General features: G+C 39.0%; 3 protein-coding genes across 3 annotated transcripts in view; 1 reads left to right on the forward strand and 2 right to left on the reverse strand.

Annotated features, from left to right (window-relative positions):
- Positions 1 to 11,937, reverse strand: part of LOC6559701 (calcitonin gene-related peptide type 1 receptor) — a 35,372-nt gene extending 23,435 nt beyond the window's left edge. The window contains exon 1 of the mRNA XM_032735197.2: positions 11,195 to 11,937. The gene's annotated coding sequence lies outside the window, so the exon portion shown is untranslated. The remainder of the gene's footprint in view (positions 1 to 11,194) is intronic.
- Positions 11,938 to 13,089: 1,152 nt separating this feature from the next.
- On the reverse strand, positions 13,090 to 14,267 carry LOC6560080. Its single transcript, XM_001986864.3, has 3 exons — positions 13,570 to 14,267; positions 13,308 to 13,504; positions 13,090 to 13,246 (listed from the first exon to the last, which is right to left on the reverse strand). The coding sequence occupies exons 1-3, from the start codon at positions 14,250 to 14,252 to the stop codon at positions 13,152 to 13,154; spliced, it is 975 nt and encodes a 324-aa protein (XP_001986900.1). The 5' UTR covers positions 14,253 to 14,267; the 3' UTR covers positions 13,090 to 13,151.
- A 1,312-nt stretch (positions 14,268 to 15,579) lies between these two features.
- On the forward strand, positions 15,580 to 17,575 carry LOC6559151. The gene is made up of 4 exons (XM_001986865.2): positions 15,580 to 15,865; positions 16,481 to 17,108; positions 17,172 to 17,365; positions 17,444 to 17,575. Exons 1-4 carry the CDS (start codon positions 15,580 to 15,582, stop codon positions 17,548 to 17,550), a joined length of 1,215 nt encoding a protein of 404 aa, XP_001986901.1. The 3' UTR covers positions 17,551 to 17,575.
- Positions 17,576 to 27,242: the final 9,667 nt, after the last annotated feature.

Raw genomic sequence — 27,242 nt, forward strand, 5'->3', positions numbered from 1 at the left:
AATCTACTGCATAACAACTTTTCGTTTGGTTGTTTCTTAAGCAGAAAAGGCAGCTCTCGTCTGAATAATCGTTTCATCTGCAGTTAAAAAATTTAAATTCGCTTGTGGGATGTCAAAACTGTAATATATATTACTTATTAGCATTCTATTACTTAAATAAAAATGAAGATGAATCCATAAAACTCTTGTCTAACTAAGTTGAACTGAAGACTATAAAAATAATTTTTTTTATTCCGGAAACCCATAATTTGCTTGCAAGTTTTCCAATAAAAATAATAATATCACATGATAATAATTAATGCCATTACAAGTTTAACTTGGAAAACCATGGAAAATTTTTGGAACTATTTAGGTCTTTAAGTTGATACTTCGACATTCTTTTTGCACTGATTTTTAGGTTAAAACATTACATTGAATGTGAATTTTACTTATGACTACACTTTATGAGCTGTAAAGCTGTGAGCCATTAAATGATTTAGATAATAGCTTGATAGTAGCTTAGATTTTCCAGGCAGTTGCCAAAGGTTGTTAATATTTATGAGTTATTTCGACAGTGCACATGAGCCATAAATATTCATGGGAAATCGATATAATATACATTATCTATAAAGGGGTTTTTCGCAACTTCTTCATTGCTATATTGTATTTTTAACCATTCGTGAATTAAAGAAATGTCCTTGAGCTAAAGACGTGATGCTCGAAGCCTCACTTCAAACATCTCACACTGAATCGTCTTATCTCCGGCAAGGGTCCTCATAAAATTAACAAAAAAAAAGGACAACGCCGAATGGTAGCCGTGTTTGGAGGGTGAGGGGTGTGGCTGGTACTACAAGGCCGCCCACTTAATGCGCGCAGAGGCGTTAAAAGAAAGTGTGCAGCAATGAAATTCTGCCGTTGAATTATGTAGATGGTTGTTTTCGTTCTATAAATTTTCCTCTGTTTGTATGTTGTGTGTGTGTTGTGTCTGGGGGTATCTTAATTACCTGCAATATTGCAGCCACAAAAGATGCCCAGCATAATGGGTCGGCAACAAAAGGCAAAAAAGGCAAAAAAAAGAGGGGGCAACAAAAGGCTTTTGGGAAAATGGCAGCCACAACAACTTCAATTAAGCGTTTTAATTTTCAGTAGCTGGTAACCGTTACCGCTACAAAGCGAATCTACAGAATGCTAGGATTTTGTTGCTTTTAAATTTTTTTGTAGTTGCCTGCTCATCTTGGCCAAGTGCTGGGCTTTAAATGTGAGTAGGCTGACCGCAATACTAATAGATATAATAGGCAGTAATTTAGCATAAATTGGGTTGACGCCTTTGAGACTTAAAAGCAGGACACTCCACGTAATTGCTTCTTATGCATATTTAAACAAAAGCCGCACGAATTTAATTAAAAGTGTCCAAAAAAATGAGGAAAGCCAAAGTCAAACGAACAAATTTTATGCGCTAGCACGAATCCAAACCTACAACTTATATACAATTTAAAATATATGCTGTGAACTCACAGTTGGAGCAAAGGCTCCTTAGTTGTGTGCCAAGAAGAACAAAAGCCAATTGTTGTAGCACCACTCAGCCCACACCTACTCAGCTAAACAAAGTAACGCCTAACAAAGTTGATGGCTACTATAAATAACAGAAGTAAGCAGCGTACTGATTTGATTGCTATTGCGTGCACTGTGCGTCCACTGAATATCAATATACAAAGACACTGAGACAAACCACAAAATATAACCTGAACCACCATGCGACCACCACTTGGTCCTCATTAAATGTGTCTGAGCGACAGGGCACAGCATGTGTGGATGGAGATTTGTTACGGCATTTACAAATGGACTTGGACATTTAGATAGACAGACGACAGCAGACATGGGTCTTACAATGGCCAACATGCCGTATGAGCATTGTGAGCTGCCATCTGCTCAGTTGCTCAATTTGTTCTTGCCCGTCCGCTTGTCCGCCTTTCCCCATGCCCGTTGCCCCTTAAGTGTGGTTATGAAACACTTTGCATTATTTATGAGGCCTCCACCTCGGCCTCAAACTCATTAACTGACATTTCGTACTGCTTGCGGAGTGTGAAGAAATCCTGAAAGGGAGATGGCTACTTAGTTTGATTGACTGCCAGTTACCCAGCAATTACTTTAATAATGTGAACTTTTACCAAAAGATAAACTATCTAACAACATTTATTTATTATTATGGCATTTTCCGAAACTTTACTAAACTGCTTTGTGCTGCCACTTGTGAAATAAATAAGGTCAAGGTTAAGTGTGTGTTTTTTTTGTTTATATGTACTCCAATAAATTTCGAATCAGGTTGGGAATCGGCTCCAGGGAAAGATTTATAATGTCCATCTAGTCAGATATGGAGTTGATAACTAATTTCAAGGTTTACATCTATTATTAAATACGTGACTATTTTTTACTATTTATGATTACGCTCAGAAAAGATGTAAGTTCTTTTAAGAATTATACATTTTAAATTAGTCTGACTTATATTATATTTTTTAAATTGTAAATTGATTTATTAAAATAACAAATAGCTGAAAATTTTTATTAGCTTTCTTTTATTTATTTTTTATTTAGCATTAATAAAGTAACTACCAATTTCAATATTGGCTGTTACAAACTCAAACTTAATTGAAATTACGAGCTTTCCAGTTAATATATATTTTCAAAAAAAGTGTGAGCCAATATCTAAATAAATAAGTTCATATTCATTTTCTGTTTTCAACTAAAACTCAATTGATATTACTAGCATTTGAAATCATATTTGTTTTCTAAAAACAACAATCTTTATGTGTGTATTTTATTGGCGTACTAATATACCCCATATGCTTTAATTAAAGCTTTTAGCATATTAACAGCAGCTGTCGTCGACAGTTCTGCGGCTTTAAGTTTGCTGCTCCCTTTTTGGTCAACACATTTTTCACGTATACAATAACCAGGTCAAAATCAAAATCCATTCTAAAATCCGACGAGAATCAGGAAATGCTGCGTTAAAGTTCCAACTCAGCCTGGCATTTGACCAAATGGCCAAATATGGCAAGTTGATGATGGGGGACGCTTTTAGCCGCAGGCTTTAACTTTGCGTTAGGCTAATTGAAAGAAATTTGTGTGGCAAAGGCTTTGTTTTGGTTTTAACTAATTTTGCAGCACATTTGATTATAGCAATTATTCTTTGCACGACAACTAATTAGCGGCTGTTGGCATGGCTAAATGTCAATTAACAAACAACAGATAACAAAGTTTGAAGGGTAGCGAAATATGAAATAAAATTTCACAAAATTATAGTTGTTATTTTGACGGATGGATATACTGAAAAAATTCAAATTGAAATTGGTGCCAAACATTTCACTTTCGCCACTGACATTTTTAATTACGCCTCATGCACTTTTTTAATTGCACCCAACAGCTCTATAGACGAGCATAGAGGGAAGCGGAGGAGGTCAGCTGACTAGATGAGTGGGTGCATTTTGTTGTGGGCCCATCTCTAATGCAATTTTCATGTTGTCTGCCTTTGGATTGCATGTTGAATGCACAAGAAGCTGCCGCCACTGTTGTTGCTGCCACAAAATGTGTTTATTTATGCCACGCGCCGGTGTCTCAGTTGGAACGCTGCCACATGTGCCGCAACAATTCAACACAGCTAGCATGAAGCATCGCATAAATATTACGCATACGCCACTTTTGCCAAAAACACTAACCTGATTTACACATTCAAATGCAAGAGAGCCAAGGAACCCAAAACATACTGAAATGTCTTCATTTGCATTCGGTCCGCGATTGGCTTTGGCGTTCGATTGAGCTACGTGGCATTCAGGCAAATGGCTTTCGCAGCATTCAAGTCAAAAGGCCAATCAGCACACATAAGGCAAATATGGAGCTATTACTATTGCAAAGCACTTCCCCATAGCTACAGCATGTGTTTAACATTCATGGGAATATAATGCTGTCATTCTCAAAACGCCAATCATTTAACTTCTATGAATATGCATATTGAAATTGAATATATTAAAATCCGCCCGAATCTTCAACATTTTTCGATATATTCTATTTGGTTATTTGCCGTTGACTATTTTGTATTTGCAGAGAACGGCATTTTGACATTCTATAATCAAACCATAAGCAAATAATTTATTTGTTTAAAATACTATTTTGGTTATTTCACATTTGTGATTTAAATTTAATATTAATGTACATTTTATAGAAATTATAAATATTTCACTTTAAATACCAACGAAATGAATTTTATTGCATTACATTAACATTATTAAATGAAAAATTACCTAAAAAAAAGATGAAGTTGTGTTTTACAAAATAACCAAGAATAGTTAGAGTTTTATTTTTCTAAACATCGTTTCAGATATATTCTCAAATCCAAATACTACTAATATTTATAAAAATAATAATAACAACAACATTAATAGTAATAAATCAATCAAGTTTTGCCGATTTATCAAAAATTCAACGCTTTTGATTAGGTTCATAAATAGTTTCCATCCACATTTCATTGCACACTTCCTATCCCCTTCTCAAGCACACACAGAGACACGTCCCACACACTTGACACGCATCATTTAATTGCAATTCTGCAAGCCAAAATTTGCAGTTGGTTGGTTGGTGTTGTCGCTGTCTTTGTAGTTTTTGGAGCCGTGCCCAGCAGAGAGACTGCGTGGGGACTTCTGTAAAATTCGAATGACATTTTGGTTTTGCTTTTGGCGCTATTTTGATTAGCAGCTGTCAACGACTGCGGCCAAAATGTCGAACGATGTTTGACGCGCCACTTCCGCTAAGCGGCAAGCGTTTAGAGACTTGATAAGGCCATCAATTTATATGTGTGTGTGAATGTGTCACACACTCATCGCTTGATGTGTCAATCAACGGCTTTGGTGGGGCAACATATTTAGTAAATGTCGCGCTGGAGCTTAACGCATTTGTGACGGTTTCTTCTGTTGCTGCTAATGGCAACAAGTGGCTGGCTTGTCGTGTGGAACGAGCAGTTTGTGTTTATGTGCGAGGGGTGCGGAGGGGTGGTGTAAATTGGGTGTAAAGTCGCTGCTTGGCAATTTGCGTGTGATTTATGGGCTTGCCATCCGTGACATGTAAAACATGGTTGCTTGAGAAAGTTGCAAATTCAAGTGCCGCCCTTCCGTCCCTATCGTTCTAAGAGTCGCGTGACTTTATCTAAAGAGCATATCTGTGTTTGTAGTTAAAAGATGTTGCAAATCATCTTTTCGCATCTGATGCCGCGCAGAATGTAAAGCAAGAACAAGAGTGCTCTAGTCAACTGTGCTCAACTTCGAGATACCCTCCTCAATAGCTAGTTATCAAAATACATAAAAAAAGTACCTAGTTTTAAAAATAAATAGAAATAATAATCAAACAAGAATAACCCCTTCGCAGTGCAAGTCGGCTTATCTTATCGTCATATCATATATTTAATATTACACATTTTAAATTCTTTGGAATTTATACAAAAATATATATATAACATTTGTGTAAAATTTGTAGACAATACAAAAGCTTAAATGAAATGAATTGAATTTCATGCCTTATCTTATTGTCTTATCAAATATTTTATATTTAACATTATAAATTCTTATAATTAGACAATCTTTATAATATTTGTACACAGTATAAAGTAAAAAAGAATTAATTGCACATATATATTGTGGCCGCCCTAAAATATGTATTTAGAATGTGGGTCTGAAGATGCCATCCTCTGTCTGCCTCATGTTTTATTTTCACAAGTGTGGGATACCTATTCAGTGTATTACAAAACGGAAGTGGCCACCAGAGCGGCGACAAAGTGCATACAATGTAGCAACAGGTGTTTGGTGACCAGGTAAAATGTGCTGCTATCGTGCCACTGTCAGGCGCAGCGAACACTGTTATTTATGGCCAACACTGGTCTAGGCACAAGTTGGCGACAGGCAGCACAACTCCCTGCCGATCCTACTGCGACCGAGTGCAGATGGCAATTGATTAATGCCCCTGGCACGGCGTGAGTCCCAAAACAAAAGCATCGCAGCAACAAGGGACTGGAAAGGGAAGGTGGGTGGTTTGGTTGTTGTTGGGCCGGCTGCTTCTGTGGTTTGCTTTGCCAAAAACCAGTTGACTGGCTTTTGGATTATCAAAAGATGCGGCACGTGTGACATGTGCAATTTTTGGCGTTGCGCTTTTCAACATTTTGCTTGTTGGTCGTGTGCTCGGCTGCTTCATTAACGCTGACAGGCTGCCCAGAAGGTGAGCTGTCGGCGGGATCAGGCTGTCTATGCGGCCACGAGACAGCATCAAAAGGTCTGTGGCCCCTGAAAGCAATGCCCGCATGGCCAGTCACCTGTCAAAGGCAGATGCAAAATACAACAGCAGCAACAACAACAGTAATAACAACAACATCAGGGCAAAATAATTGAGAAAAAAAAGTTGATCGAAAAATATTTTCTTTGGTATGTAAAAGTCATGCTTAAAACTCGCCAGTTTCGCTGACATATTCCGCACGACTTTCATGTTAGAAATAAAAGCTTTCATTTGGAAGATGATATATGGTAGAGTTATTTTTTCTTTTCGAGTCCATGACTAGTGGACACCCTGCATTTAATGTACATTAAATTTGTCATCAAGAAATAAGTGATTATTCTATATTATATTTATATTTACTGTGCTCACTAAGCATTTATTTATTTAATTGGTAATCAATCAATAATAAAGTGATTACTGAAGAACTTATCAAGTGTTTATATTCTTTATATATATGTTATATTTCATGTTAAATATTACATTTATGAGTTGCTAAAAATGATGCATTTATACTCTAATTATATTTATTCGAAATAAAAGGAAGGTAATAGTTCATTACTTGTAACAGTAATTAACACTATTAGTTTATTATATTAGTAAAGATTTGATTATATCAATTGTCATATAATTAGTTCTCAATTACGTCTGATTTTGCTATTGGGTGCTGATGGAGCAGCCTGACTGTAAATGCAAGAGATTCCGATTGAAAAGTTGTCTTGGGCAGCGGAATGTAGCGACTGCTGGAAATGGTCAAGGCATGGCATTTTTCTCTGTTTGTGACTGGTACTGGCACTGGCACCGGGACTGCGACTGCGACTGCTATTGGGACTGCGACTGGCTCTGTCGCTGGCCTCTGCTATCAGCTTTAAGTTTTGCGGCACAGCAGCTGGTTTGGCTTTGAAATGTTTAGCGGAGCAGACAAATAAGTTGATTGTCTTGTGCTGAAGCTGGCACGTAAATGATACTGACAGCAGTGCAGACAGGAGGCAGAGAGAGAGAGAGAGAGAGAGAGACAGGGCCAGATTGCGATTGCTGTCTATCCCATCATCAGCAACGAGTCCAAACTTAATTTCTACATTTGCTGACACGATAATATCAACAGCAACAGAAGGCGCTGTCAAACTGAATTTGCTTCGGTTGTTGAGTGGGTAAAACTGGTAACAGTAGCCAGTATCCAGTAGCCACTTGGAATACAGCTCATCTTCGATGAGAGAAGGGGCGTGGCAGAGATTGAAGCGGAGGCCTATTCCTGGCCAACTATTCCATTAGACGCTTTTAGTGCTTGTTAAATTCCAATTAACAACTTTTTCTGCCAGTTCGGCTGATTGGCGATTTGCTGCGCTGCCTTTTAAAGGCGTGACAGGGTCTACTCTGCAGCCTCCCTTCCCACACCTCCTCTAGCCCACTCTCTCTCTCTCTCTCTCTTTCTTGTTGTGCGTTAATTGAACCCGCACACAGTTGGCCATGTAAGAGCTCACATTAGTTGTGTGGTTTGTTTACCTGGCTGTCAGTTAGCCAGTCCACCTGTTTGTTTGTCTGTCTGTCACGCAACTGTTGCACGTAGCACGTTGTCCATTTTAATAGAAACCTGCCCCATCTTTGGGTGACTCAGCGAGACGCGCGTGCGTTTTGTTAGCGTTTCGCGCGCGGTTTTCGTTTTTTTTTTTGTTTTTTGTGTCTGCTTTAGCAAAGAAAATGAAAAACATTGTAGTTTTTAATGACTGCAAATAACAATTAATTTTAATTTTAATTTGTGGTTTTAGCTTTTAGCTGTAGCTTCTAACCAAATCCGGCTGACCATGCAACGCATCTGCGATGACGATGACGAATACTATTAATACTTTCCCTCCCCCCTCCCCCCTCCCCAGCACCCATTTGGGCCCGTCCATCATAATGAAAATTGATTGAACCTGTGTTTAGTTCAGCGCACAATTCAAATTCAATCAGCAACGGCAAAAGCGATTTTTTCTCGCCTTTTTATTGTTTGCTTATTTTTTTTGTGGCCGGAGAGGGGGAGTACAAAATGTTAAATTTAACAATAGAAAATGCGGTTTTGATGTCTAGAATAGATATAGATTGGGGTATTGCAATTAATTGAAAATGGTACGTGCAATAAACATTTGTGTATCGGCGATGAAAAACCTGTAATTATTATAATACGTCCAGTGAGAAAATTAATTGCTGAAATTACTTTTGGCTTTTGGCCAGAAACAAGATCAAGATTTAGATGCTCATCAAGTTCAATGTGCAAGGTAGCGATTTAGGAAGAATAGTTCATTGGGCACCTTTTCTTGTAGTAGTATATATGTTATTCGATTTTCAACTGAAATACAATCAAGCAAATATTTATTTATATTTTTGGGGTATTTTAAATTACCGTTAAATTTATAAATATAGCACTGTTGATGGTTTTGTTTTATCATATACAAAAACAAAAACTTAAGAGTTTTATTTGGCTTTATACAATTTTGTATAATATCCGATAAAGGCAGGTCTTTTTGGCAAATTGATTTAATTACAGATAGCTGGCATTTGCTTAATATTAGATAAAGGCTGGTTTTCAAGAAAACGGATTTAATTACGGATAGCTGGGCATTCAGCGAGATATTTTATCTTTCAAACTTTTAAAAGGTTTGTTTGGAATTTTAAACAGAAATCAATTTGTTTATAAAAGCTACCCTGCAAATTTCGTCTGCTGCGATTTGAAATGGTTTTTATTACTCAATATAAATTCATTTAGTGCTATCTATTTGTAGCTTATTACATTGTATAATCTACGCAGACTACTTATTGACACATTGATTGACAATTATAGTTTAATTTGAGTAACTTTCAATTACTTTTAATTGCTAATAATGTGTAAACTAATAACTAAGTCAGAATCAGTGCAGACACTGAAATGAGTTCGAGCAGCGCTTATGTAATCGCACAGATAACAACGCTATATATGAATATATATAAAAATATAGAAACCCTTATCTATATACACTCAGGGCATCTAAATGAATGTAATTCAGTTTGCCTACAATATGTAATTATAAGACAAAATCTTCAACTGCAATTAAGATCAGCTGAATCAGTGTTTGCGTTTTCAGAATTAATTTCCTATATACGATATATATTTTTATATATATGTGAATGTGAATTGTCTTATATCTCAAGTCTTGGCGTCGCCAGTTCGCTGTATTCTGACTGTTTGCGTAGAGTATATGATAAATAAATCTAGTGTCCGTTATTATTTGCTTATTCCGCTTGCATTAGAGACCACGTGAACAACGACAACCACAACGACAACAACCACAGCCAAAAACCACAACAACAAGAACCACAATCCACCCACCCAGCCATCCACAGTACCCCAATGAAATGCAGTCAGCGATGCGTTGTTTTCGTCGCTGCATTTGGCTAAGACTTGTGTGCAGCTTTCCTGCTACTACGTTTATTGTTCAAACTAAACTGATAAATGACTTGCAAGCTAACTGATACTAAGTAGTAAGTACATAAGACAAGCTGGTTGGCGGGGGGCGGGGCATTTGAGGGATGGGGTGGTGGGTTTGGTTGCGCCAGTTAAGCGCCTAATGTCAAATAGACAATAAACGGCATGTTGCCTAGCAAATTGTGTTTACTTTTGACTCTGGCTCCGGCTCGTTAGGCTCAACTTGTTTTTGGCCAACGCTGACAAATGGTTGCAGATACATCATGATCGTGCCACAATGATAAATAATCACTTACAGGCGCGTCGCTTCGCGTCGCGTCGCCTTGCGTGAAATCATCGTCGATTTTTTTCGATCACTTATTGTCGCTATTTGTAATCTTTTTTTATTTCGATTTGTTTGAATTTGAATTTTAAACAATTAAAGGCATTTGCCGTTGTCGTGCAAAAGATTTATGGCTTCGCAACGTGCAATTTTACAGCGAAGTCTCCCAAGAGGTGGGCGTGTCAAATGTCCAAAGGTCGTAAAGTCAAAAAGTTGGCTTTGATTTATGCAGCCGAGATTTGTCGACCATTAAGAAAAAGAAGCCCAGGCATAAATTTGCATACGCCTCGAAGGGGCCTTTTAGCAGCGAGCCCTAAAAAGCACGTCTAGAATTTAAGCTTTGTAAGAGGGCTTTTCCCAAATAAAAAGGTTAATACTTATACAGCTTTGAGCAGATTTTGTCGACATGTCAAAGATTACATCGAACAAAGTCCTTCTGGTCAAGTCCAGAAATATTTATTAAAAACAAAACAATGTTGAAAACTTTAGTTACATTTGGAAGGAGTATTATATAAAGTGCTTCTGGTGAGATTGGTCGGCTTATCTTTGACTAATCTTATCTAAAAGTCATATTATTAATGAAGATACTTATATATATATATATAAGGGAACTAAGGTCTAGTGTTTGCAAGATAAGTACAAATTAACTAGCAATTTAATACAATATTTATTACGTTTTTGGAACTATGATATAAAATATCTATGTGTATAATATGTATCTATATACTAGGATCAGTAGAAAAATACAATTTAGTCCCACAGCAAACAGAAAATGTGATTAAAATGTTTCCTTTGCGAAATTAGGCACACCATGATTTTTTATTTAGTTTTTATTCTCAATAAATTTCATCGATAAATTAAAAGATTTTTTTGAGTGACAAAAATTATTTTCTTATGAGCAATTTTTCGTTCTTTACTTGCTACACAAAATACAAATTGTAATTCTGAACAATAGTTTATGAATCGCCTTCGTATTTTGATAATTGCCAATCTTGCACATAACTCATATTCCAGCTCAAAATGATGCTTTTGTAATTTTCGTTATTATAATTGAGCTACGCCCACACACACACACCCAAACATACCCACACACACAGTCTATTAGAGGCCAGGAGTGAAAGGGGTCGCCTCATTGTTGATCAACTTACCAGAATGCGAAAAGACGAACCCAGCTCGTTATGTGCAGAAGAATGCAACTGAGTGGGAAGTGAGGAGTGGAGGTGGCGGGGTGAGAAGTCCTTTGCCGTTCAAGCCTGTTTCTGGTATAGTGGTATGGGGGTACTGTGATGTGTGTCCTGACTGCAGCTTGAGCGCCTCGTTCACGTTGTCAGCAGTTAATTGAATTAGTTGTTAATTTATGGCTATGTTTTCACTGGGAATTTTAGCGGGAAGGCAGCAGCTCCTTAACAATGGATGCTCGCGCGGTGGAGGGGAGCCGGGGGATTGGGGCACACGCACGAAGGCATGCCAAGGACGCCGGTGCGTCGTCGTCTCTCTTTTGTGACAATGCTGCGCCGTCGCCTCAACTCGAGAGTTGACTCTTGATTAAATGCTTGCCACTTAAATTGGCTTTTAAGCGGCACGCACTGCACCCAGGCGATAACAAATCAGCAGCAGCAGCAAAAACAGCAGCGACACTTGTGGTTATTATTAATCTTAACACTTTTTACTGGCTGACATTGAGTAGTTCACTATTCCCACTCATCATTCGTTATTCACATTCAAATCAAAGAATTGAGTTTTCATTCATTCCGAAAAACAATGTTTAACAATTGAACTTGTCGCATTCATATTTCGAGTTGCGCGCCACAATAAAAGTCGTTTCTTCTGTGGACATCCGCGTGGGACGTTTGGAATTCGCGGCAGTTGAACGGCAACTGAAATCCGCACATGCCACAAAAACATGCAAAGGCCACGCAACAATTGCGCCGGCCGGCAGCGGCTCGATTTGCTTGCTGTGTGCTGATTGCTATTTCCTACTGGGTTGTTTGTTTTCTTAACAGCGCCAGTTTGAGTTTAACATGTCCATTTTGAGTTTAACATAAACGCTAACGCGCGCTGTTAACGTTTTTGAAAGCCAAAAAACAATGTAAACGAACAAATGTTTGTGTTTTTATTTGTAATCTTAATTCAATATTCAGTGTTTTATGCTGTATTTACATTAATTTTAGTTCAATATGTATATTTTCTATTGCTCAATGGGCAAGAGACTTGTCAACCTTCGTTTTTCTGTGCATTTTGTACTGATTACTGATAAGACTCTACGATGAGTGATTCTTTAAGTATTGTCTATATCAGTTTTGGGATTTTTATTTATTATTTTTAGACTGACGCAGTCACGCACAGTAATTCAATCACAATCTGTACATTCTAATTGTAGCCTAATTAAAATGTGAGCACGCCTCGTGCTGCGACATAATTTAAAAGCATTATCAATGTGCCATTATTAATTGTACAATTGTACAAAAAGAAGGCGCGCAATACGTAAATAAATCTGAGGAACTTCTTGAATTTCCTCAACATTCATTCAACACTTATTCGGCAAGCAGAGCTTGTAAAGCTCTCCGACTTATTTATTGTGTACTAAATTCAAATGATTTTTTGATGCATTCCTTTCAAGTGGTTTTCTTGTTTCTAAACAAGTTGACACCCAATTTGTAATACTGCTTGAGATATCTGTACTTGTATCTGTAGTTGTTTATCTCTAGCGTGTAATTACCAGCGATAAGTTCTGTCAACTCAACTCAAGCTTTGATAGGTGCGCAAATATGTATCTATAATTGATAGTAGCGATATGAAAAGAGCGAAAGCAAAGAATTCGACTCTTTAGACAACGCAGAAGTGATTGCATCAAATTGAATAGAGTAGACGAATATTGAATACCCTTGCCTGTCATTATGTAAGAACAGGCTGATTGTTCCTATGAATAATAAGATATAGCTTTCAAAAATAGTTTTTCTATATGGATCTGAGTTTCATCTAAGAAGTTGAGGGCTCTTCTGCAATGCGTTAGACATTTTGGAATACCTGCAAGGATCTAAAATTTTGTGTTTTCACTTGATTTATTTCGCATTTTTGAACAGCTCAAAAAGCTCGAAAAGCTTTTTACTCCACAGTGTAGGTAAAAGCGAAGCCAGCCTCGTTGGATTGGTAGATTTCATCGCTGTTGAAAACCACCATCAAAGGACCCGGGCTGTTGCCTATAACGAAAGCTTTTGTGTTAGAAAAAGCTTTTTAAAAGCTTTATAGCTGCGAACTTACTGCTGATGACGACATCCTTATTGGTTTCGCCACAGAAATACGTGGCACGTTCGCTGTTATCCACGAGCAGGGCCTGGGGTACCATTAGAAAATCGGCGCTTTGAACGCCCGAGCTGCCGCTGCGATAACAGGCGCTATCAGTCAACAAATTGCTGGCCGCAGTCTCAGAGCCCACTTGGAAGAAGTACGATCGAATGCTGGGAAGGAATGGGCAACAGTTCCAAATTACGAACAAATAGAAAGAAAATGCAGTGTAACCCACATGAGCGCCGTAGTTGTTGCTGTGCGTCTAAAGCAGATGGCATAGTTCATGTGCGACGGATAGATGCCTTTGCCATCGTTGTAGTTGAAGGACTTGACAACGCCTTTGCCATCCGGGAAGTATTGCAGGCAGCCGACTGGTGCCACCAGGAAACCATCATTGAATGAACTGGCACGTGCCTCCGGCTGTGTAGCCTCCACTGCACCACGCACAGACGAACCGGTTGGACATTCCAGCTGTGTGACGACCATATTCCACTCGGGCGTCGGCAGGTAGGCGCCGCCAGCACGATTCGCCAGCATGATGAGCAATTCGACGCGCGAGACGCCGGCGCTGGCATTGAACGGCACATAGATGTGCTGCCAGGTCTCGACGCCGCACAGGCGCAGTCCGTTCACCTCGAAGTAGTCCTGCGTGCACTCGACCGTCCTCAGATCCGATTGCGCCTGATCCTGCAGCGTGGGCTGGGCGAGCGTCATGGCGAAATCGATGCGCAGCTGGCAAACGTATTTGCTGTACGCATTGATGTGATAGGCGCATTCGCGTGGCGGATTCGTCGGCTTCACCAGCTTTATGTCCTTCGCGGCGGTGGTGCCGCCACAGGTGGGCGTGGCCACAGAAGCCGCCTGCACGCCGACCACGCCAGCAGCACAGAGAAAAACGATTGCAATGTATCCCTTCATGTTGACACTATTGAAGTCTCCGGCGATGCTCGACTGGCTTTTATAGTTGCTGCTGTTGCTTTTGGCTGGCTCGTTTGGCTAATTGGCACTGTCAGGGCGCCTCGATAAGAAATCGATCTGTTTTATCATATTGGCAGGGGGCGAGCTATTTTCGAATTGGCATCTGTGCAATTCCACTGTGAATTTCCAATTAGAATTCTTGTAGTTATTCCAACTGACAAGCTGACATACGCTAAAAATAAACTAAGAAATGTTGTAGATGAAGTAAAAGAGTAATAGTTTGTATTAACATTGTTTTAAGTATATGCGAAGAGCTGTAAGTAAGAGCTATAATAAGAGCTTAAGTATATGATGAAGAGCTTTAGCGAGCTCATTAAAATATAGGAAAATAAACAAATGATAAAAAAAGACAACAAAATATATTCTTTAGGTGAAATACATGTTAAGTGCATTTAAATCAACGATGATATCATTAAACAATTAGCAAGTAAACATATTGCCACATCAAAAGATAGAAAAAATAAAATAATATAAATAAAACTATAAATAGTTTTATCTTTGCCAAAATATCTTCTTGTCCAACTGAAATTGATGTATCAATTTAGTGAATTTGATCAATTTCTCAAGTTTTATTTTTCATTTTTATGGCACTTTCCTTTCTGAGTCTCATTTGTCACAGGCATTTCACAATTGTGATTGGGCAATTTTAGTGCTGATAAGCGGTTGATTGATTGATTGATTGATAATTTCTTCTGTCAAATTCACACACAAATTTATCGAGTTTTGTCGAGAGAAAGAGAGGAATGTGTAACACTTTTCTTTTTTTTAATTTTGACATCATCGCAAGTAATTCGTTGATGATATGTGGGAATGATGAAGACATTTGTATTATAGAGCAAACATAACCCAGTTACGGGAATTTTTAGTTCGTCGAGCAGAGCACGGATGAGTGTTTAGCGCGTTGTTTGAGTTGCGCGGTTCAATGACTCGCCACAACAAGCACTCAAAATACTTTGAATATTTATATGGTATTCATGCTAGTTGACCATACCATGACCGCTCTTAGACATTTTACTTAACAAATATTGATAGACAGTGCTTCTAACACGAAAATCACATCAACTCTGCCGTCGTCGCAGTTGCCACAAGTTACAGTCAGTCGCTGTTAACGCTGCCGTCATATAAAAGCCGCAGCGCTCAACACTTGGCCGCTCATTCTAAATGTGAAAGTGTAGTCGGAAACAGCAACAAATCGTTGAACAGTTAAAACCAACAAATAGCCATAGCAACAAGAATAACAACCGTAACAACAACAACAATAAGGATTATGCGATCACCGATCTGGTTCTATTTGCTGGGCATCTGCGCCTGCGCCTATGCACAAGAGGAGGCAACTACTGTGGCAACTGAACTCGTGCCACTTAATCAAACCAAAATCGAGGAGCAGAACATCGAGCCAATCGTTTGGCGGCAGGCGCGTCGACGCAACACTAATGCAGACAGCTGCACCACCAATGGCGGTGCGACGGGCACTTGCCTCACGCGCTTCAAATGCATGCGGCAGGGTGGCACAGTCAACGGATACTGCGGCACCTACGGCGTCTGTTGCGAAAGTAAGTAATAATAGTGTCGGCGTGTGTGCTCAAGCTTATAGACTTGATCCTGCATCCTAATCGGGTTTAATAAGCAGATATCAGTCAGTGTTTACTTATCAAAACTGCCTTAAATCCATATCTATAATCTGAGTGAACTGGTATTTGACAGAGCATTTATTGGATACATTTTTGGTTTAATGGACTTCAACTTTGGCTTATCTTATATTGTATAGCTAAACAAAAAATATGTTAGAATGGAATATCGTGTTAATAAATTAGCTATCAATTTTATGTGTCCACACACCATTAAAAGCATACTAACAAACTTTGTCAATGCCTTATTGCAAAGTATTAACAATTGGCCACAAATTGAAATTTGATCTAAGCATCTCTTTGCCTATCAATAACGAGCTTTATTGTTGTTCAAACAGTTGAGCAAAGTTGTGCCGAAATTGAAGAAGTAAATGACAATAAATATATATCTACGCGATTAGGTGGGTCTTGATATCACCCTTGTATCAGCTCTCTGAGCAAAGATCTGTCTAAAGTGTATTTTTTATTATGGTTAGTTTGTTTTGGCAATCACGATCTTCTTTATATTTGAGCCATAACTAATCGACATTTGCACTGCAGCTAATATGGCATGTGGCACGACCACCCGCTTGAAGCGCACCATCATCCGGAATCCGTCGTCATTCACCACCAACATCTGCCAGTACACAATTGAGGCATACAGCGCGAATGTGCAACAGCTGCGCATCGACTTCGAGCAGTTCGAGCTACAACAGCCGACGGTGAGTGCGGCAGATGATCAAATGCTCGAATGCCAGGATTACTTTGAGGCGGGCAGGTTTAAGCTGTGTGGCATCAATGCCGGCCAGCATTTGTATCTGCCATTCAATGTGGCATCTGGCATCGATCAGATCACGCTGACCTTTTCCATTCCGACACGTTGGCCCCAAACCAATTGGCGCCTGATTGTCACCCAGGTGGAGGGGCCACAGACGACCAGCAAACGCAGGTCAAGCTTACTGGGTGGCTTTGCGGGTAGCACGAACAGCTTGCAAGATTTGCGGGGCATATTCGCATCGCATCACGCGGACTACGATCTGCTGGCACCTGCCGGCTGTGAGCAATATTACACAGAGCTGACGGGCACCATACGCAGCTTCAACTATCAGCCGGCAATGGGCACCGTCTACATACCCGACACTAGCTACACCATTTGCATCAAGTCCACGCCCAGTGCCAGCATGATTGAGTGAGTTCCACTGTCTGAGTGTGCGAGTGTGTTCACAGCTGACGTTGTGCGCTTCTTTTGCAGATACACATTCAGTAAGTTCTCCATGGCGCAGCAGATTGGCGAGGGCGAAGGCTACGATGAGGCATGCCATGCGACGGTGCATACGCCGGGCAGACAGGAGGATTATCTGATGATACCGCAGTCCTTGCTGGCAAGGAATACGGCCTATCAGCCGACATACTACTGTGGCACCAACGACAATTTGATAGTATATGGTAACTACTTGCAACCAGCAGTCGGCAGCCAGCATCCTTGACCTGCTGTTAATATCGGTTTACTTTTATCCCACTCAGCGTCGCCGCCCTACATGATGCACTTCTCCAGTGACGAGATGACCCTCGACCCCACCCAGGAGACGGGCTTCAGCCTGACTTATCGCCTGCGCACATCAATTCTGTAAAGTGGCAGTCAAGCTGCCCAGTTAAGTGGCCATTCGATTAAGCAGCATCTTAGCCATGTGCATAGAATTTAATAAACTAAAGTGAAAACGATTCTCGAACTCAGGCGTCTCATTTCATCTCTCCTCTCCTCCTCTCCTCAATTTGCCACATCACTTGCCAGCCGCATCAAAACACATGCGGTTGCTGCAACAAATTAAGCTGCAACTCTATTACTTTCCAGCATTAAAACAGCCAGCTTATGTGGGTGATAATCGAAACAATAATGCCAAATTATTCTATGCTCAAATTTTGGCTGCTGTGTAATAGATATTATCCACTTCTCCTTCTTTTCGGAAACTGAAGTAAATTGAATCTTTAACGTAATTAGGTTATTACATTTTAGATATTTGTTGGCTTAGGTGAATTGATTGTGCAATTTTAGTTCAGAGCTGGAAGATTTCTAAACGGTTTTGTTTTGAATCAATATGAAAAATTTGCCAACTTTCAATTATGGTTTATTTGCCTAATAACAACCATTATTTCAAATAATGTATTCGGTTTCTCAAAAATATCTAATTAGTATGCTAAATGGGGATTATAATCAAAAGCTTCGGCAAAAGTTGTAGTTAATTAGTTGATGGATTCCGTAGCACATATTTTGTTGCATTTTGTACTTTAGAGTTTCAAAATCATACTAAATGTTATCCTACAATTGGTTTTAGCAAAGGTATTAGTTGCAGCGGAACTTTCGGCGGTTATATTTGGTCAATTAAGTCAGCATTCATGGCTTAGTTAACCGAAAATTGTTGTGATAATTAGTATACTAACATATGGCAAAAAGTTGCACAAATAATTGAGAGGTTGAACATTCAGAATGTGAAGCAAAAAGTGTAACTTGTTGCGGTCAGCGACACGATTATCCTTTTAGTTGTGTAATTAGTGTAATTAAAGTGAAGCAGCTTTTTTTTTTTGGCCCAGGTTAAGGGGTGAGGGTGCGGGCGCAAGGGGTCGCCCTTTTACAAGTACAAAACCAACTGCCAAACACTAATACACATTTATTAACAAATACTATGCACGTGTACGTGTGCACATGAGCCATAAGCCAGAACGGTAACAAATAGCTGAGTTCAGAGAGCTATTTAATTAGTTACGCACTCACCCATTTTTTTTTTCATTTAGTTATTTATTTTTTTGGAGGGGGTGATGGGGTGGGGGGGTGGGGAGCGGAGTGTTTGCTTAGAGACGGCACTGTGGATGCATAAAACGCGCAATTGGCAGCATTAAGATGTTGCCCCACCCACAATAGAAGCATTTGCGGTGCGCCTTTCACTTTGACAAGCTGTTAGATTTTAGAGTCGCCGCTAATTGCCAGCGCTGCGCTGCGCCGAGCCAAGCTTCTTTTCACTCTTCCCATTTCTTTTCTCTCACTTGGAATTTTTCACACCTAACGGCGGCTACTCAGAGAGCTACTAATAGAGATATTCACATGCATAGGCTCTGTTACGCGTGTGTTGAGGGGGGGGGGAAGCTGAGGCGAAGCTTGGCATCTAATCTAATAGTCAATATTGATGATTGGTGGGCTGTGAAGTGTTTCAGTGGCATCTTCACACCTGAGTCAGAAAAAAAAAAATACTCACAAGAAAAGAAAAAACAAAACAACAGCTACTACTGGGAATGCCATTAGAGACAGCCCCTCTTTGCTATAAATAAAAAATAAAAAAAGAAATGCGTAACACGGACATAAATATTCGTGATGGCTGCACAAAATTTGCTGTTGCAATAATTGTAGAATTTAAGCGTCGAGTTGGCTACGCAAATGCAGCTCATAAATAAAGCGGCAGAAACTAAACTGCAGCAAGGTGGCAAAACGAGTTGCAACAAAATGGAGAAAGGATTGCGGCTTGTGCGACGCAGCTGCACGGCAAATAACGAAAATGCATTTTAAAACTGGCCAAAAAGCAAAGGAGGCAAAAAGGTAAACGGAGCGAACAGGCAAACAACAGGCAACAAGAGGTAACAAGAGGTAACAACTTGGCAGTTAGTTCACTGGCCACTTGGCACTATCTTTCACTTGCTGTCTCTGTTGCGCACTCTCCTTCTCTCTCGCTCTCTCTCTCTCTCTCTTTGTGTGTGTGTATTTAAGTAATGATTTTGCAAAATATGCTCAAAAGTGCCAACAGCAACACCGCAATATGGTGCCCCTAAATGGACTGTAAACCGGAAGTGCGAATAGCGTGCAGCTGCGCCAAGGAACCCATAGCCCAAGGAAGCAAAGAGCTGGACCCTGTTGCAACTGGGTGGCTGTCAAATAAAGCGTGACCAAACTGTCAGGCTCACGTTCAGCTTAAAGACTGCTTTTAAAGCCCTCTGCTTTTTGGCCAATAAACACACACACACACACAGTTTGTCACACACACACACACACACAGTTTGTCACACACACACAGTTTGTCACACACACACAGCTTGTCACACACACACAAACACACACCAGACTCAAGACTCGAGTGGAATGTATGCTAAATTGGAGCTGAGCGAACTGTGGCCTGTATTTTTGGGTGCGCACCGGAAACGGATATTATAACGAGCATGTAAGCCGACATGCTTGACTACCCCTCATCACCTCCACTCCACCCAACCCCCGATGCGACCTTTTGGGCCTGTTGTCTTATCAACATTGCGCTGAAAATGAAACGAAAATATTGCAACTGTCCGCATTTCATAGGTTACTGCTTTTACTTGTTGTTCTTGCCATATTTTCCGCCCCTCCGCCCTGTTCGACTCGCACCCCCTCTTCTAAAAGACAAAAGCAATAAAATCGAAATACAATTGCACTCATATACGTACCCATATACCAAATATTTTTTTTATTCTTATTTTGCTTTTGTCATATGGTATGCGGCGTGAGAATTTTACGATGGCTGCGAAAACTGCAAACTGAGGCTCATATTCACTTTGCTCTCCGTGTGTGTGTGTGTGTGTGTGTGTGTGTGTGTGTGTGTCTGTGTGCTGGGTGTGCATTTTTGTTGATTTTCATGGCATATTTTACAGTGCATATAAATACATACACAAACACACACACACACACATCCATTCATATAGATGGCAAGAAATAAAATTGAAATGAAATATGCAAACATGAAAAATATGCAGCAGCCCGAAATATGCTACGAAAAAATTGGCAACACATTTGCACACACACACACACATATATATTTATATATACATATATATACAGGTATTCACAGTTGCAAGCGGCCTTTGCAAACACATAATACACACACACAAACAAACACACACAGATACAGATGCAGCCGCTTACAAACGCCCACTGTCTGCGATTTATTGCATTATCAATAAAGTGAATAAATTTTGGGGTTATTGTGGCGTGATAGCGCCCATTTTTCTTTTTTGTTGTGCCTGCATATGTGTGTGTAAGTGTGTGGGTGTAAGTGTACTCTGCGTGTGTTGGCGCTTTCCAGTGTTGTTGTGTGCGTGTCGTAATGCTGTGTAAATGGCGCTGTTAATTAAAAAATCGCACCCATGTCCACATTGCCATCTTGCCGGCAGCACGCCTCCTGCCAACAACAATTAACTGATTAAGTGTTTAAGCCGACTGGCTTTAAGGCCCTTGCCCACTTGACTCTGGCCTGAATGGGGATATCAAAATGTTTAAGTTGTGGCATTAAGCGTATAAGTTATAAGCCATAAATATGACCTAGCTGTGAGATTGTCGAACAAACCAATTTGTTAAATTCTTTATAATTTTTTTATTTTATCAGATTATCAGTGGCCATAAAATGCATCTGAATAACAGAAGCAATCGTAATCTGATAAAGCTCTAAATTTCAATTTTAATCTTCTCAAATACATTTTTGATTTAATAAATAATAAATTAAATTTAAGTACTCGCAGAAATATTATAAATATTTTTTAATTTATATTTAATTTTTGATTTTATCATACATTTAATTAAATTTATATTTCACTTACGATTTGTATTTTTTGTGTCGACTGACTTTAGTTGACATTAAATAAATAAATAAATAAATTGTATGTTTCATATTTTATACATTTTTGTATGAATCTTTGAATTTAAAATGATTTATCATTATAAATATTAAAATTAAATATAATTATATTGATATGCACTTTTAGACAGGCTATTTTTGGGAATTTAACATTTTAGCTTTTCTAGGCCTAAATCAAAGCTAAAAGAAACCGTACAAAAATTTGTGGTAGCCATAAATTAGCATAAATATTTATAGTACTAATCCATATATTAGCTTTCACATTCCTTTATTGTCTTTGTAAGAGCTGACACACATCTGCAAATAGCTTCCTATAAAGAAATTGTCAATAGAATGTTAAGAATCAATCAAGCGAAACATTTCGGTGTGTGTGTGTGTGTGTGTGTGTGTGTGTGTGTGTCTTTTGATTGATTTGGCCGCTGAATTGTAATTAACGCTTTGGTTAATTAGTCGATTCAACGTTTGTTTTTGATGGTTGTTATGGTTGTTGATTATTGTTTACCAGGCGGGCGAAATCAATTGGTTTTATCCACCATTATCCGGACATGGGCAATATTTTGAGTTAATATTGACCCGCCTTGGCCCCCACACACACACACACACACATTCTCCTCATCCTATTCAATCAATATGCCGACACTCGATGATTGCTCGAACTATGAAATGCTCATCAATAGAAATTTTGGGAAAATTATGCAAAACACAACTCGCACACAATTAAACAAACAAACAAACCCACGCACAAACTAATACATACACACACGCACACACACACAGACACTAATGCACACACACACACAGACACTAATGCACACACACACACAGACACTTGTTTTGACACCTACTGTTGTTGATTGTGTGTGTATTGTGTGAGTGTTTGTGGCTGTTTGCTTGTTTGACAGTGTTCTCTGAGTTATAATATGTTAATCGCTACCGTTTGTATGTTTGCACATTGAATAATTACCGTTATGTATAGGCATGAATCATTGCATTGTTGCAGCAAGTTTGAACTATGACAGCCCAACCAACATTTTAAAATGTTTCCTCTGAAGACTTCAATTAATTAATATAATCAAGTGATCTGCTCGAGTTTGTATTAAGCGATAATAAAATATGCTTGGACAAAGTTAAATAGCCATGTAAACAGCCAGTGTTTTAAAGGTATAAGTAAAAATGATGATTTTTATGTTGTGTGTGTGAAAGATGAAAATAAACTAAAGCAAAGATGATTTGCCTAATCAACAGTTGCAATTTATATAAATAATTTTGTGCACTTTAAATACAGTTGTAGACACAAGACAATTTTAGAATAGCGCTATGTGTTTTTATTATGACTACCAAGATTAATTAATTTACAACTTAACTATCGAAAACTATTGCTGATAGGCGAAATAGACGGCAACTAAGCTGGCTCGACGCGCCACTTCTCAGACAAGTCAAACGGCTGTTAAGCGGCTATAATCGGCTATAAGAAGTTACCTAACTAAACTAGGTATAGTCAGTAGCGAGCTCAGCTGATTTTGTAATAATGAAAAAGAATACTCAAAACAAATCATAGCAGATTGAGTTGCATTAGTCAGGAAATCAGAAGGGGAACAAAAGATCTAACAAGTTGCACTGCAGAAGGCCCTCAATAATAAAGATAATAACTGCTAATACCAGCAGTTATTTGGGTAAGCGATAAAGAGACTTAAAGAATTGCAATCAAATCTATCTTATAGCATTTAAAAAGACCAACAAAATCCCAACATCTACATCATTTATGATGACACTGATTCCACACACCGCTCATATTTTACTTTGTGCACTTGTAAAGGGTTAAGTGTATGACATCAGCTGAAGATACCTTTTCGCATGATGCTGATGCTGATGCCAGCCATTAAAAAGCCACCCCTCTGGCTGAGTTAGTTACCCTGTCCTCTTTTTGGCAACTTCTACTCTGCCCCATTCTTACCAATTTAAGCACACAGCAGGCAGTCAAATGAGCGAACTGTGCGAAGGTTTTAATAAATTTGTAAACAGATTTGTTAATTTCAGCATTAAATTTTGATGAGAATTTGGCCATATTGTGTGTGCCACGAAGCATTCCAAGCTATCTATGCGTGTATGTGTGTGTGTTGGTGTGTCGGTGTTGGTGTTAAGTATGCGTGTTCAACACAAATAACGATAAAAACACAAAGTTAACTGCAAACTGGGGAAGCTCTGCGCCTGTCTGTCTGTTCTCTGTGTGTTTTTGCGAGTGTGTTTGTGTGTGTGTGTTTGTGTGTATTTGTGTGCTGGTGTTGTGCTGTGTTGTGCGTGTATGCTTAATGCCTTGAAGCAAGCCAACAGCAGTGTGGACAAAAGGCGTAAGAATTTAATGAAAATCATTAACAAAGTGTTGCCCACAACTGACAGCAGCTTTAAGCTAGCGGGGTAGACAGGCATTTGCGGGGACCGTTGAGCGGGTGTGGGAGAATGATGTAACCAAGTTTATGATGAGCCACGAAAATTAAGACTACAAATGTTTGTTTGGCTTAAATGAGTTTCAGTCAGGTCGCTCGGGCAAAAACTGACGAAAACTTTTCAACTTTAAAGGCTGTTACAATGGAGCAAATGGGCGGGGGATGCGATGGGCGGGGCTTGCATAATGAATGAACTGAGCATGGCCCGTGTGCTTTTTATGGCCATGTTAATTATTAGATTGAATTCGAAATGAGCCTTTTGACTCTTCGCTATCTTGGCCATCAAAGCCTTCAAATTGAAATGGTCAGCAAATGTCGTTTATGGTCACAACAATGGGGCCAACTTCGGGCCAAAAAACTAATAAGGATAATGCGCGGATTGTTTGGCCGTGTCCTTGCCAACGTTGGCAACAAATATCGCACTAGTTTTATAATTGCATTCGCAACAATTTTGTGCTGCGGCTGCAATTACTCTGTACAAAAGTGTTGCCTGCTTTTGGGCGCTTAAGCATGCCACTGCTCATTTGATGGCTTCAACTTTGACTTTGGTTAAAAAAGAAGAAAGCGCCCCAAATGCGACATTTGATGGCATTACGACTGAGAACGTCATGGTTTGGGATTTTTTTTTATTCGGAAAAACGCGTCAATACAACATTTATGAAATTATTTTTGAAATATTCAAAGAAAATCGTCTTTAAAATTTGAGTCCTTTTTGGTGGTCGGGAGAATAAAATGAGGAGACTCGATTTTCTTATATTGTCTTGAATGGTTGCAAAAGTGTGATTCAAAAGTGGATTTCTGAAAATATAAAAATTATTATTCATAAAATTTTTAATATTATGTGTGTAATAATGACACTTCACTTGCTTCTTAACAATTTGCTTTGATTTATAGAGACCATAAAAATTTGATTACCTTTCAAAGAAAATGCCTATGATATAGCTGAGTTGATCTTCTTCTGCTCCCCAATTTTATCAGTCCAATTAAGCTGAAATTGTTCTATAATAATCTGCATTATATATTTGACTATCTACGAAATCTGACCCAATTTTTAAAACACTTTCTTCGTCTTGTTTAAATAAATTTCATGCCTGCTTTCACTTCCTCTCTGCCCGAAAACTCTGTTTTGTGTGTCTTTTTAAAGCGGCCACATAAATGTGGCATTTTGCCGCCACATTTTGTTGCCCGTTTCACTTCAAACCTGCTGGCAATGCTCTGGCGCTCAAAAGTAGGCAACACAATTTAAATAAATTTCTAGCTAATTTATAAAATTAGTCAGTCAAAAGTTTGTTTGCTGAGATTTAAATATGCTGAGAGCTATTATATATTTTTGTACGGGAGTGGCTGGAGGGCGGCGGACAGTGGCTGAAAGTTTTTTTGTTTTGTTTGCTTGCTTGTCGACTCATTTTCAATTTGTTGTTGGCGTGTTGGCCACCTCCTGGGCAGGACTTGTCCCATAGAGAACCGCTCCAGCCAGGTCCCAACAATGCCTACTGCTATACATCAATGCTGACTGTCGTCCACTGTCAACAATGTTTTTCGCTATTGTTGTTGTCATTGTTGTTGTTGCTGTTGTTGCGTGTTTCCGCTTTTCGACAGAGATTAAAAAATTTTCAATTTTCCGTGGCATAAGCTTGCTTAGCAGCAACGGCTGTGTTGCGGGTTTGTTGGTTGGGGCGCAACATCAATGCTTGTGCAACCAGGAAGTGCCCTCACGCACACTGTATATGTATATATGTGTGTGTGTGTGTGTGTTTGTCTATGTTTGTGTGTGTGTGTGTGTACATTAGCTAGCATTGTAGCATTTTTGCGGTTATTTTTGTTTTCCTTGGCCAATGGCAAACGGAGATTAATGTTTTCGTTCATTGCCCCATAAGGCAAACAAATGCACAATAAACACACACCCAAAAACACGGAAGCACGCGCACACACACACTCACACACACACACACACACATACATATATATTTAAGATTTTAGCCCAGTTTCTTTTTTGCTGTTTTGTTAACAAGCTCTATCAAAAGCCAAGCAAATGAGCCTCATGTACGTTTGCGCGTTTTTCAATTAACTTAATGTGCATAAAAGCACACAAAATACACACACACTCGCATGAGCACACACAAATACACACTCACACCCATATAAGCACGCTTAAAATGTAAAAATGCGTCGAAAATTTATGACATCTTGTTTTTTCTTCTTTTTTTTGTTGCTTTCTTGTTTTTATGGCCAGCAGCGTCAGAGTCGATATGCGATATGCGCTCGATTGGCCCACAGGTGTTGGGCGAGCTTGCGCCGAGGGGTGTGGTGGCTGTAACGGGGATTGCAAACATTTATAGAGACTTTGTGTGTGCGTGGGTATGTGTGCCGTCAATTCAATCAAATGCTTCATACATCAATGGACAGCGACAGCTATGCATGTTGTGCATACACGTATATCGAATACACACACACACACACACACACACAGATGTAGATGCTGTTGTGCCCCCATTGGGACTCTAACTCTTTACAAAAAGAACAAGGTACGGCATTATGACATGATACAGTAGTAGATACCCAGTAAAATACTTATTCCAATTCGTGTACTTATATACAGCAAAAGCTGACTTTCTGACTATCTAACCAAGCTAAGATTACAAATTAACATAAAAAAAGAGGGCAAATAATAAAGCAAAATATATATCTTCAAACTAACTATAAATATAAGTATATATATATATATATAGATATGAGAAAAAGGGAGTTGCCCTCAGTATTCTTGGTTTTCGTATTAAATATTATTATTATCAATGTGAATCTATCCTCAGCCAGTAAAGAAAGTTCTGTGAAGAAGTCCCATAATGCAGTTGAAATTGTTAACAGACTGTAAAATAACATATGTACATAACATTTATATCGATAACGATCGATATCAATTGTGTGATCTCCACATTAAAGACGAAGAAGAATAAAGTTAGGTAAGCAGACGTGTTTGTAAAAGAAATATAATATAATGTTGACTGCTACATTATTTTGAAAATAATTTCTTAAAGTGGATAAGCCGTTATAAGTCCGTTAAGTAGACAGACAGGAAAAGGAACCATTTAGTTTGGACTCTGTTGATTTTGGGATTATACGCCTGCTTTCGACCATTTGCCGTTTACAGCGAATAACGGGATACAGCAACAACATATGTAAAACACTAACAAAAACACGAACGATGCCACTAAGCGACAGTAAAGTGTAGAATTCTTT

This window comes from Drosophila grimshawi, unplaced genomic scaffold (genome assembly GCF_018153295.1).
Source record: "Drosophila grimshawi isolate 15287-2541.00 unplaced genomic scaffold, ASM1815329v1 contig_1369, whole genome shotgun sequence".
Classification (NCBI taxonomy): domain Eukaryota; kingdom Metazoa; phylum Arthropoda; class Insecta; order Diptera; family Drosophilidae; genus Drosophila; species Drosophila grimshawi.

Coding starts and splice junctions, on each gene's coding strand:
- LOC6560080 (XM_001986864.3), bottom strand. CDS start 14,252: ATGAAGGGATACATTGCAATCGTTTTTCTCTGTGCTGCTGGCGTGGTC. Junction 13,505..13,569: donor GCAACAACTACGGCGCTCAT/GTGGGTTACACT, acceptor ATTCCTTCCCAG/CATTCGATCGTACTTCTTCC. Junction 13,247..13,307: donor TAAGGATGTCGTCATCAGCA/GTAAGTTCGCAG, acceptor CTTTCGTTATAG/GCAACAGCCCGGGTCCTTTG.
- LOC6559151 (XM_001986865.2), top strand. CDS start 15,580: ATGCGATCACCGATCTGGTTCTATTTGCTGGGCATCTGCGCCTGCGCC. Junction 15,866..16,480: donor CTACGGCGTCTGTTGCGAAA/GTAAGTAATAAT, acceptor TTTGCACTGCAG/CTAATATGGCATGTGGCACG. Junction 17,366..17,443: donor CGACAATTTGATAGTATATG/GTAACTACTTGC, acceptor TATCCCACTCAG/CGTCGCCGCCCTACATGATG.